At 47.2% G+C, this 12,801-nt stretch overlaps 1 protein-coding gene across 2 annotated transcripts in view; it reads right to left on the reverse strand.

Moving 5' to 3' along the window:
* Positions 1-6,790: 6,790 nt before the first annotated feature.
* Positions 6,791-12,801, reverse strand: part of efna5b (ephrin-A5b) — a 92,158-nt gene continuing 86,147 nt past the window's right edge. Inside the window, exons 3-5 of one of the 2 annotated variants that reach the window (XM_062543650.1) lie at positions 8,975-9,040; positions 8,544-8,627; positions 6,791-6,930 (exon numbers count right to left, since the gene is read on the reverse strand). In XM_062543650.1, the coding sequence (XP_062399634.1) occupies positions 6,806-6,930; positions 8,544-8,627; positions 8,975-9,040 (275 nt within the window). In that variant the 3' untranslated portion in view covers positions 6,791-6,805. The remainder of the gene's footprint in view (positions 6,931-8,543; positions 8,628-8,974; positions 9,041-12,801) is intronic. The other variant, XM_062543651.1, reaches the window with a different exon arrangement.

Below are 12,801 nucleotides of genomic sequence, written 5' to 3' on the forward strand. Positions count from 1 at the left end.
AAAAGCATAAATCACGGGTCATAGGAAAATAAATAAATAAATACAAAAGCCTCTAAGTTATTGTTTCAACAGGATGACAAAATCATTAGAATCAAATTTATGACCCCGGGGTTGGGGATTTTATTATGGGCTACCAGGAGCTTGCTTCAACCTTGCCTGCCTAATGGTGTCATCAGAGAAGGTAATCCAATTTCTATCATACATTTAACTGCCAGGCCCCTTACGAAAGTCCCCCACCCTAACCACCCATCACCACCACCACCACCACCACACACACACACACACACACACACACACCATCTCCCCTGTGCCTACACACATGGACAAACACACACACACACACACACACACACACACACACACACACACATGCAGGGACAAGTCTAATGTGGCTGTAGCTGAGACTGACACAGAGCAGTGAATCTGTCCTGTGGGAGGCAACGCAGCGCTATAGAACTGTGTGCTCTAGTCAACGTCTCTCTCTCACTGTGCTGAACATAGCCAAGTCCCTTGGTCCACTGAGCACTTACCTCACAAATTGAAATAACATCAATCGGGATGAATTGCAGCCGTTCCAAGGAGAAACATGATTGTTTGGAGACTTCAGTAAAATGGCTAATCTAAACTCTAATTATTGTCAAATGAGATTCTCCTCGGTAACCACATTCTTTTTCTTTAGAAGGTGTTTTAGAATGTTCTTAAAGATATCTGTCAGTAGCACCTCTCTCTGTCATTCCACACCCCTTGAAGAGAATGCAGGGAGAGCACTGGTCAAAGTTGGCCCAGCCTTAATAATCATAGCACAGCATAGGGAGAGAGGGAGAGAGAGAGAGAGAGAGAGAGAGAGAGAGAGAGAGAGAGAGAGAGAGAGAGAGAGACTGAGAGGGAGAAAGAGAGAGAGAAATATCTGGGGACAAATGGATATAGCGAGCGCAGCCATTTCTGGTCAAATCTGTCTGTAATTGCCCAGGGCAGCTAAATGAATAATGGATCCGGATTTAAAATGAGCCACAACTCACTGTACAAAACAGACTGTTTTCATGTTTGGAGAGCTGATCTGTATGAATTATCAGTCAGTAGCTAATTGTTTCATTTGTTCATTTCATTTGATCACAGTTGGGGTGCACATATCAAATTTGTCAAGAAGTAATTAGTTATTGACAAATAATTGATTCAGCAGACCTTTTCACCAAAAGACACTTCTGCTATTTTCTGTTTGGTTCATTTTCAGTTTCATGTGCTGTAACTCAAAATATATTGGCTGTGCCTTCCTTACAGTCTTATAACTCGTGCTAGGTGTATTTCAAAGTAAAAGTAGGTATACGCTAGTATCAGGTAGTACTTAGCAGTCAATATAAAACTCAAGGGAAACGATCAGTCAGTTGTTCTTTTTTATTATCATTATTACTTATTGTTGCTCAGACACGTGTATATACAAATACAGATTTTTTTTTCAGTTTATTTTTTTCGTTCCTATTTTTACAGTGGAAAAAAAGCAGGTGAGTACTGGGAGCTCAGACTCAGGGGGGGGGGGGGGGGGACAGCAGAGGGGTGGGATGTGTCAGGTGTGTGTTTGAGACGTGTGTGTGTGTGTGTGTGTGTGTGTGTGTGTGTGTGTGTGTGTGTGTGTGTGTGTGTGTGTGTGTGTGTGTGTGTGTTGGTCTGTATGTGCCAAGAACAGGAACACACGCACAAATGACTCTGGGTTTTCATCAGGTGGGTCACATACTGTATGGAGTGGAGGGGGCTTTCCAAGACCAGGTGTGTGTGTGTGTGTGTGTGTGGGGGGGGGTGCTCTGGCCAGCAGGATTGGAGGGCAGAGCTGCGGGGGGAATGGGGCTACAGAGTAACCTGGGCGTGGATTGGTCTGGTTTCTGATTGGCTGTCAGGCTAAGGCAAGGGAAAAGCTCCTCACACGGAGGAGAGTGGCTGCACCCCATAAACTGCAGCAAGGGCTGGTTCATACACTCACACACTCAGTCACTCACTCTCACACACACACACACACACACACACACACACACACATACAAAAAGGTATGTGCATACGCACACAATCATTCACTCCACACGTCCACGTTCAGCACTCTCATATAAATGTGAGCTCAGGAGCCCACTGATAGCTGTCATGGGAAAATGTGTGCATCATGACCAACCAAAGATGACTCTCTCATAACAAGGGGATTAAACAACTACAGCAAAAAAAAAAAAAAAAAGAAAAAAAAACCAATTGGGACAAACACCAGAGCACCTTTCCCTCTGCAACACTACACACAGGTGTGTTCTGTACAGCTGTTCTGGGTGTGTCTGAGCAACATGGTCATCTACGTCACACAGCTCATCACAGGAGGGGAGCAAAAGGACAGGGGGGAGGAGAGGGACACACGACAATGGAGATGGGCCTACAGAGATCCAACATTCACTGGAGAGACAAACAGGAAACTAAAGAAACAGAAAGAGCTTCTGTTCTCCATCTGGTTTTTCTTCTTTTCAAAAATGTTTTTTTTTTCATCTTTTTTTTTTTATTTTAATATCAAGTCCATGCGCATGCCACATATGAAAATGACAGATATTCAAGTCCTTCTGGAGTGCTCCAACACTCTCCGCACACAGCCAGTGCCACAGTGCTTGCAGACATACAGAGGGTCCTGCAGTGGCTTGAAGAGCACAGGTCCCAGATCAGTCCCCTCTTGCGTTCCTCCATGAATCCTACTGGATCTGATGACTGGTTGGTGATGCTAGCTGGATATCTGAAACAAGCATGTCATGAGTGGAGCCCCCCCTTAGCTGGGAGGTGGAACTGCAGTTCACAGGTGGCCACTTATTTCCATAAGCTGGAGAAGGCAATTTGTTTTTGTGTTTGTGTGTGCGTTTATGTATGTGTGTGTGTGTGTGTGAGAGAGAGACTACACACTCCTGTACATCTGGAGTCTACTAGATTGTTTGTTTGTTTGTTTGTTTTTTAGAAAAGGCATAAGAATCAAATTAATACTTTCCTATCAAACATTATTTACAACAGAGTTTTTTTGCTAATAATGATACTTACAGCCATAACAATAATAGCCATCATATCCATAATATCAAGGTATAATAATAATAATAATAATAATAATAATAATAATGATAATAACAAACAATGAAACAATGGGGGCGTTCTTTTCTTATCCTTCTCAAAGGTACAAAAACAATGACTACTCTAACACTACATGTTATTTACTTGACTACTTCAGGATACATGGTATCCATTTAACAAATCGATCCTTAATTTCCCAGATTCAAGGTGTGTTTGTGTACAAAGCAGGATAATAATGGTAATAATTAGCATATAAATGATACAGAGTACGAGTACAACAGGAGTGGTGCTCCAAAACAAACGTCCCTTTCTGAGTTGAACTGACCAAAACATATGAAGGGAGAGGAGCAGGGTGGGCCTTCTGCTGTGTGTCCAGCAGAGCCGCTGACCAGCCGGTGCAGCATTGTTTGTCTCAAACACGAACCAAAGCGAAAGTGCGCCACACAGAGTTGGCATAAGAAGGTGACTCCTCAAACACCTGGACAGGCAGAGTGAAGGCGGCCAGCACAGACGTGCGTGGCAGGCGGAAAAAGACAAGCCCACAGAGAATTAATAAGGCAGAAACCATTCTTCCTTTCCCCTCTCTCTCTCTCTCTCTGTGTCTCTCTGTTTCTCTCTTTCTCCCTCTCCGTCTCTGTCATGCCCTCTCTCCTGAAGTACACACTGTGTTTATTGTTAGGCGCTCCCGTGCCCCGGCCCCCTGCTCTGCTCCCTGTGTGCACGCCACACAGCAACCTGCTGGAGCTGCAAGGTCACCTCGACCTCCACACCGCACCGCGCCGCGCTGCGCCACGCAGCCTGAACCTGACACCGTGAGCGGGGTGAGCGGGGTGAGCGCGGCCCCTGGGCTGCCTCCAGCGCTCTATTTTAATAGCAGGACTAACGGGCTCCGCAGCCGCAACATGGGGCCCGCATGCCTGCCGTTTGGAACCTCATTAAAGAGTCACCTAAAGGGGGAACAGTAGTAGCCTGGGCATGCCTGCCCCCTACACACACACACACACACACACACACACACACACACACACACACACACACACACACACACATCTCACACACACACACACACACACATACACACATCTCACACACATCAGAAATCAATCTCACAGGCACACACACACATACAGACACACACACACTAACACACACACAGACTCACAGACATACTGTACACAGACACATACACATACAGAGACTTGCACACACATGACTAAGCCCTGTGTTAACCGGCTGACAACCTGAATCAACACAGCAGAACACGTGTGGATTGGCCCGAGAATGGACATGGAAATAATCCCACAAGCTCTATCAATGTACAGAATGTGTGTGTATGTGTGTGTGTGTGTGTGTGAGCGTGTGTGTGTGTGTGTGAGTGTGTGCTTCATTTTCGGGTGACCTGAAGGTATACACAGCGCGTGCCAGGATAAATAGAGGGGAAGCAAATGAGAGCGGTCTCTCGTCTCCAATGTAAAGCAATCCCTTAATACTAACAGATTGATTAGGCGGGATTACAGCGCTCTGATTCAGCGGAGGGATGATAGGAAAACAAGGCCGCGCCGCCGAACAGGGAGGCGGCTCAGGGTCATTTGGAAACACGTGGGCACCGGGAGCAGAGAGTACAAACACCAAAGGAACATGGAGAGGTACAATTAAAAAGGCCTTCCAAAGAGGAGAGATATTCCCAAGAGATATCAGATTTTCCTTTCATGTAGCACTGAGTGTAGAACCAGGCAGCGATATACACTCAGACACAAAAGTCTTGGTTGTAGATAGCACCTTTAAGAGCTTTAAGGGAGATCTTTAAAGAATCTCTGAGGGGGACAAAAATCTTTCCTTTTTTATATCTGGGAGAGAAGGTTCCATCTGAATAAGAAAGTGGAGAAACTCTCTCTCAAAAGAGGCCATATCCAGTGAGCTGCAGTCACCTGCAAGTTCCTAGAAGTCTGATGGGAGGGCACGACAATAACAATTTAGTGGTGGCTGTCCCTGTGGCAAACATTGGTTTTCAGCTGACTCATGCAATGTTGCCCTCATTAAAAGAGAAGTTCAGATATAGAATTAATTAAAAAGTTTGGCCCAAACCCATGATATACTGTAGTAGAGAGCCAACCCTGTGGTAGCAAAGGGCCCACAGAGTAGAGAGAAATAGCTCACACACCCCACTGGACTTTGGGCTGCTGCATCTGATTACCCACCACACACTGCCAATGTTACGTCCTCTCACGTCCCACTAATGGATGCTTTTAGAATTGATAGCGGAGGCGGTTCTGTAAGACCCTCCCTTTATTGAGCAGACAGTTGTCTGGGGCACCTGCCATCTTCCTTGCCTAGTCGGAGCCCAGTGTTAATCAAGCCTTGAATTCCACAGCCTGAGCTCCCCTCACCTCCCTCGTGAGCTCCGTATGGGAGGAAACACAGCAATCATAAGTGAGACAAACAAATCAATTGTGTCCAAAGCTGAAGGCATGATAAAGGCATTTGTTAAAGAATTCGTTTGATCCAAGGTACTCCTGCAGCTGTTTGTAGAGCATTTCAAACTGACCAAATATACCACATGAGCTTATCACCCTTTGGGATAATTATGTTTCATACATTTTGATATCAACTGATAAAAGGCGGTAGGAAAAATATAGATATTTTGGAAGCAGTAGGCTCTCTATAAAATACAAAAGCACTTCCCAATGAGCTGAGCGTGCACTCATGCCATGAGGAGAGGCCATGACACCCTCCTCATTCCATCTCCGGTTCTGAAGGGAACCTCCTGTAAGTGTCTGTATAAAAACAAAGGCTTGTCTCTTTAATCTGGTTAGGGACACCTTTATTAGGCGCCATGTAGATCTCTATGGTTCCACACAGAACTTTAATATGCTAGCTGAGGATGATTCCATTTAACACTACACACTGGTAGGAGCTAGTGTCCCTGTCCAAAAACAGAAATATTTGAATCCCAACAGAAACATATTTGATTCTGGGTAGAACCACGCGAGACTTGAAAATTAAGGTTCTCAGGATTTGTAGGGGTTTCCATTTCAGGGAAAATCACTGAAACATTCATTAAGGTTACCAAAAGTCCCATTCAGAAACAATGCCATTTGGGAGTCATCTCAGGGGTCACTTGGATTGAAAGGAACAACAACAACAACAACGAAAAGAAAAAAGAAACAGATTGGTAACGAACTGCTGCATACTATTAAAAAGATAACCAGAAAGACGTACAGTACCAGCTCAGCCGGGCAGATTTTTCTCAAAGCTACTGATTGCCATCTACATTCTAGAATGTTCTATGGTCTAGAGTTCCTTCTGTAACCCCACATTCCTGCACAGTCTTCAGAATAGAGTGTAATTGTTTGTAAAACCATCCATTTAACCCAATCAGTGCCTCCCCTAAACCCTCCTAACCAGATATCAAATATACAAACATATATTTTGGCATTGACTGTTTTAGTCTGTACAAATGAATTGAGGGTGGGGTAATATTCATGTCGCTGTATCCTCTTCATCCGGTTCCTCATTCGTTGTATTGATCTGAGACTGTTGCAGACTGAGAGACAACTTAAATATTTTTTTTTTCATAAAAACTCAAAGAAAAAAAAGTGTCCCTGGAGAGATTCACTCCCATGATTCTCCTCTCAGGTGGGCTGCTCACGCCCTCCCACCTGCCTCCATTCTTTTTTTTTTTTTTTTTTGGGGGGGGGGGGGGGGGGGGGTCTTATGGGCGAGGGGTTGGGCGCTATAACATCAGCAGGGCAGGGAGGCAGAGCATCAGGGTGGCAAGGAGGGACGCAGCTCTCCGCGTCTCAACGCCCGCGTTTGTCGTGTCGCTGTGGGGCTCAGCTGACTCATGTGATGTGTCATCTACAGACCAGAGAGGAAGAGAGAGAGAGAGAGAGAGAGGGAGAGAGAGAGTGAGGGAGAGAGAGAGAGAGAGAGGGGGAAACAACGAGAGAGAGAGAAATTAAATGTCATTGCCATGACTTTCATTGGAATATTTTCATAATATAATATTTTGCACAGTTAACAGGTAGAGGTGTACAATCAACTAAAAGCAAGAGAGAGAGAGAGAGAGAGAGAGAGAGAGAGAGAGAGAGAGAGAGATTAGTAAGAGTGATGGTCCATGTGAAAAGCATAGCTGTGGTATGGGGTTGTTTTGGGTAAGCATGGCATGGGCTGTGTGATGGGCAGGGCTGTGCCAAGCATGGCAGAGGGCACAGTGACACGGGCACAGGGAGCGCTGCCAGCAGCCCCCCCCCACCCCCCCGCGCCCTCCCTCCCAACACACGCGGCACCCAGGGAAGCAGCACGGGTTCCCGTGACAACCAGACAGGTGCACGTGTCGCCGTGACGAGCAGACAGGTGCGGGACCCAAACAAGACAGATAAATATGCTGGGAGGAGCCGTGGGCAGACGCCTCGTCGGCTCTGTGACGGCAGGGCCAGGCCGGCTGGCATGCAACAGCCTCGACGTGCCTCGCATGGGGCGCCCGCCTAATAAATCACTGCCTCTCAACAGCAGCAGCCAGCCAGGGAGACAGGGAGAGAGGGATGGAGGGAGGGAGGGAGGGAGGGAGGGAAGGAGGGAAGGAGGGATATCATGTGGAAAGCGTGTATGATAAAGCTTTTCTGACAATGATGGCCTAAGCAGCTGTTGTTGTAAATAGTGAAAAATGCAATGGTGGTCTTCAATAGGCCTGTCAGGGTTCCTTGGCTGGCTCCGGGAGACTTGCGGTGAGGAGTGCTTCACCGTGGGGGGAGCCTGGATATGCCAAGTGACTCTGTGTGTGACAGGAGCAGCTCTCTGTTTCTCTTTCTGCTCTTTGCGTTCTGTCTCCTCCAGTGCAGTGCGAGTGGATGGGGCGGAGGAGCACAACAACGGCACTGCTCCCAGCACTGCCACTCCTACTGCTACTGCTACTGAGCTACTGTAGCGCCGCGGCCACGCTAGCACTGGCTCCATGGGGTAATGGCACCTAATACATCTCACATTGTGGGCTGAGCAGAAATGGATGGACAAGATGAGGGCTACTCTCTGCAGACAGGAAAATAATACATTTTGAGTACCTATAATATCTAATAATCCTTCCCAGACAAAAATAACACTAGTCATTTAGGATGAATTGAAAAGTCAATTACTGCTAATCTCGGACAGATTTGAGCTCTAATCAGGCCTTTATGGCATGAGTCATTTCTCCAAAATGAAATGGAACATGTGGATGTGTCCTTGTAATTTTATGGGGTTCCAAAGAGAGGGAGCGAGACAGAAAGAGAGAGAGAGCGTTAAAGAAAGAGAGAGAGAGAGAAAAAGAGCATTCATTCTGAAACCAACACAACGAAAAGCTTTTAGCACAGCAGCAGTGAACATCACACACATTGTCATGCTGGGGAGTGATAGAGCAAACGTGACACACACATACAAGAAGACAGAGGAGAAACGGAAAGGTTTAAAAGAGACGTTTGTCAAGCCATACTGACCTCTGGGTTCTAATGAATTGTCTACTCTCTCGTTAACGTCAAAAACCCGTGAATCGTGAACCCCTATAGTTTTCACACAGCTGTCTACAACAGAAATAAAAGAAAATGTTAAAGCCAAACATGTCAGCCAAACACTTGCACCCCAATTCCCACAACTGCATCCCCTAAAAGATCAAAAAAGCACATGACACAACAAAGATGCAGACCATCTTTCAGACAAATTGAACAAGGTTAGCATTAGCAACTGCCCGTTATTTAGTCCCCCCTCAGAGAGAAATGGCGTGGCCATTGACACAGAGTAGAGAGCAGGCTGCCTGTCCAGGGGTTACTGGAGCCAACGAGCTTCAAACAAGAATTCAGGAGAAACAAAAAAAGTCATGCTCTTGGTCTGCTGAGCTGTAGAACTTGCAAGTCACACAGGAGACACTTACTTGATGGTCTGACAAACACTTTGAGCTTCAGGCATGTCTTTCTCCCGTTCTCTGCAATCGTGGATGCTGGAAAACAGATGGACAGGAAAATCGAGAGACAGGGGGAGAGAGAGAGAGAGAAAGAAAAAGAGAGAGAGAAGAAGGAGAAAATGTTAGAAAGGCTCTTTTCGCACTAGATTAAATTTAGCTGTCATATGATGTATTGTCAGACACAACTATAAACCGACAAAACAATGTGTCTATGTACTAAAAAATCCTCAGTGGAAAAGTAAGGCCTGGAGCTGGCTGGCTCTCAGCCTCCCCATCCGAGCAGAAGCCCTGCGTTCACACGGGTGTAGTAGTTTGCGGTCCCAGACAGGAAATTGGCCCTTTCCTGCATAATCTAAAGGGCGTGTGTTTGGGGGCGCCTGGAGGCGACAAGTGGGGTATCAGTGCAGTGTTTGCGGTTCTGCTCCAGTAATGGTGCATCTGGCTATCAGCAGGTACGGCCTCGCGCTCACCAGCAAAGCATCCTGGGAATAGCAGCACAGGCGTCGAATGTACAGGACTTTCAATTATAGCCCTCAGGAAACACATAACAGACCCGGGTCAATTTGCACACATGGCATAGTGTTACCGAAGGCATCTGCGGGCCCTGGTCATGCTCAGCGGGCTGTTTTCTTGGGCATGATTCGCGCCCTGTGCCAGCTCCACTCTCCGTCAGGGAGGCCCAATTTACGGGCGATGCCCGCAGAGCTTGGCCATGATCGGCCGCCGGCACCAGCGGGGGGACAGCCAGAGGTCAGCAGCGGAACATGCGTCTGGGATTGTCATTTGTGGGAGAGAGAGCGCTTTGCATGGGGATGAGGGTGATGTGTGATGAGGGCGGGGAGGCCAGAGCCTTTAATAGCAGTGTTGTGAAGCTGTGGGGGCGGCCTCATTACAGCCCCGACTCCCCTGCAGGTGGGAAGCAGACGCTAGCGCTAGACGCTACAGTGGTTGGCAACCGCGCTGATTGTTTTAACCCTCAGAGCTAAACAACTTCCTCTCGCTTCGCTCGTCCAACTCTCCCCCTCTCTTCACTTGGTGTGTGTGTGCCTGTGTTGCCTCAATCACTGAAAATCAGACACACACACACACACACACACACACACACATACACACACACACACATGCACAATTTCATTTTATTGTGTTCCAAAAACACAAATCAAGCAGCTTGTAAGCAGCAGGACACGGGGGTCTCTCTCCGTCTCTTAAACTGCCCATTTGTGTTCCTCTACCTCCACCCTCCCCTGTTGAACACAGCCATCCCTGAACTGTCACGGAACTGAATTTTTACATGAAGCCTGCTTTATTTAAGTTTGTCAATGAAGAAACACACACACACACACACACACACACACACACACACACACACAAACACACCCACAGGCCTGTAAGCACGCAACACGTGTGAACAGTATATCTGTTATGTTTCTCGGCTCCAAAACAATCCCAAAATCCCCGGCGTGCCATTTTGGCAGCTGCGTGCTTTGTGCATTGCGCCCCGTGGGCAGATATGCTAATGAACGCTTATTTCATTCCAGAGAAGACAACAGGAGACGCAGACGCATTAAAGCCGCTGATCCTGTGCACTGGGCACTCTGGCCTGCAGCACAGCTTCCTGACTGGCCACATCCATAAAGAGGACGGGCCTGATGGCCACAACCCCAGCACATATATCAGACTCCCCTGCACACCAACACACACTCCCCCAGCACCCGCCCGCCTGCCTTCATCTCTCTCGCTCTTTCTCTCTCTCTCTCTCTCTCTCTTACATGCCTTGAGTGGCACCTTGTGCTAGAAAATGCGCTATATAAATCTAAAATATAAACACTACTTACGCACATATATAGACAAAGACTAACACACACACACACACACACACACACACATTATCAGCTCTAGTCCTCTAGTCCCTCAGCTCTAGTCCCTCAGCTCTAGTCCTCTATCAGCTCTAGTCCTCTAGTAGCTCTAGTCCCTCAGCTCTAGTCCTCTAGTAGCTCTAGTCCCTCAGCTCTAGTCCTCTATCAGCTCTAGTCCCTCAGCTCTAGTCCCTCAGCTCTAGTCCCTCAGCTCTAGTCCCTCAGCTCTAGTCCCTCAGCTCTAGTCCCTCAGCACAATGGGCTACTTAGGAGAATTCAGGACCTGACTCAATCTGTCTCAATGTCACGGATGGGATAAGATGGAAGAGTGACTAGAGAGAGAGAGAGAGAGAGAGAGAGAGATGTATATTCTCCAGCTTCTACTTCATAGATGGAGACAGCACCAGCTTAGACAACATCAGCCTCTTATAAACACACACCCACCTGCATGCATACACAAGTGCACACACATGCACAGGCACACACACACACACTCACACACACATCTCCTTTAAGTCAAGGTGACTCTATCACTCACTGCACTGAGACTGACAAATGCTCTCTCTCTTTCTCTCTCTCTCTCCCTCTCTCTCTTTCTCTTATTTCTCCCTCTCTGTGTGTTTCTCTCTCGTTCCGCTTCCTCCCTCTTCTCCATGCAGAGAAGGTTCAGCGTGTTGTTTTATGATGGCTTTTAAGTCATGTGGCGGTTATGTCAGCAGTTCCGGCTCATTGTCCGTGCCATCCCACATCTCTCAGCTAATGCCATTAAGGCCTGGGAAAGATTTATCATGACATCACAAAAAAACTTTCCTCATTAGGCGCATAAAACCCCTCGTAAATTCCATCTCCAAAGACTCTCTCTTTCTCTCTCTCTCTCTCCATCACGCACAGACACACACACACACACACACACACACACACACACACACACTCACGCAAACACTTAAACACACATGCACTACACATACAGATGCATACACAATTGTACTCAAGCTTTCATGAACACATAGCAACACACCTTTCCTAGGGTGACTATCTATTTACCATAAACACATTCTATGCTTGAGTTCATGTAGGTAAAACCTGACCATGGATGGAGGTACTTATGCCAAGACAAGTATAAATTTGCTTGTGTGCTTGTGAGTGAACTTAAAGCATGAATCTGTGTCCGTATTTATATATGTATGTATGTGTGTGTGTCCATGTGTGTCCGTATGTGTGAGTCTGTGTGTGTGTGTGTGTGGTAGTGTGTGTGTGTGTGTGTGTACGTGTACGTGTACGTTTATGTGTGTGTGTGTGTGTGTGTGTGTGTGTGTGTGTGTGTGATTACATTATTTGTATTCAGTGAGCAGTACAAATTTGACCCTCCACCCCCACTGCTCTTCATTCAGCAGTTCCTTATGATTCTGGACGGACAGCACAGGCTCTCCTTTTCTTCTCTCTACCCCCTCCCCCCCTCCCCTCTCCCCCCACACACATACACACATGATGTCCCTTGCCAACCCTGCAATAAATAAATCATTTCTGCAGGCAATATCGTCTTTGATTTGGCACAAATTGCTGTTGCAAGTCTACGCCAGGATTGCATGAGGTTTGGGAGGTGGACGGAGGATAGAGCTGAGGATGGAGTTGGGGGGGGGGGGCAGCAGCTCTGCAGTGTCTCCCTACCCCCCGCCCCCCCCTCCTCTCTCTCCTCTCTCTCTCTCTCTCTCTCTCTCTCTCTCTCTCTCTCTCTCTCTCTCTCTCTCTCTCTCTCTCTCTCTCTCTCTCTCTCTCTCTCCCTCTCTCTCTCCATCCCTGCTGAAAAACTCCAGCAGGGACAAGCACAGTGGGCAGCAGGACCGCAGCAGCTTGTCAGAGCACCTCAACAGGCAGGCCAGAGGCAAACTCAACTCAAACCTGGGACAGGACAGGACAGCACAGTCTGAGAGGGTAAACAAT

Source organism: Sardina pilchardus, chromosome 8, assembly GCF_963854185.1.
Source record: "Sardina pilchardus chromosome 8, fSarPil1.1, whole genome shotgun sequence".
Lineage (NCBI taxonomy): Eukaryota > Metazoa > Chordata > Actinopteri > Clupeiformes > Clupeidae > Sardina > Sardina pilchardus.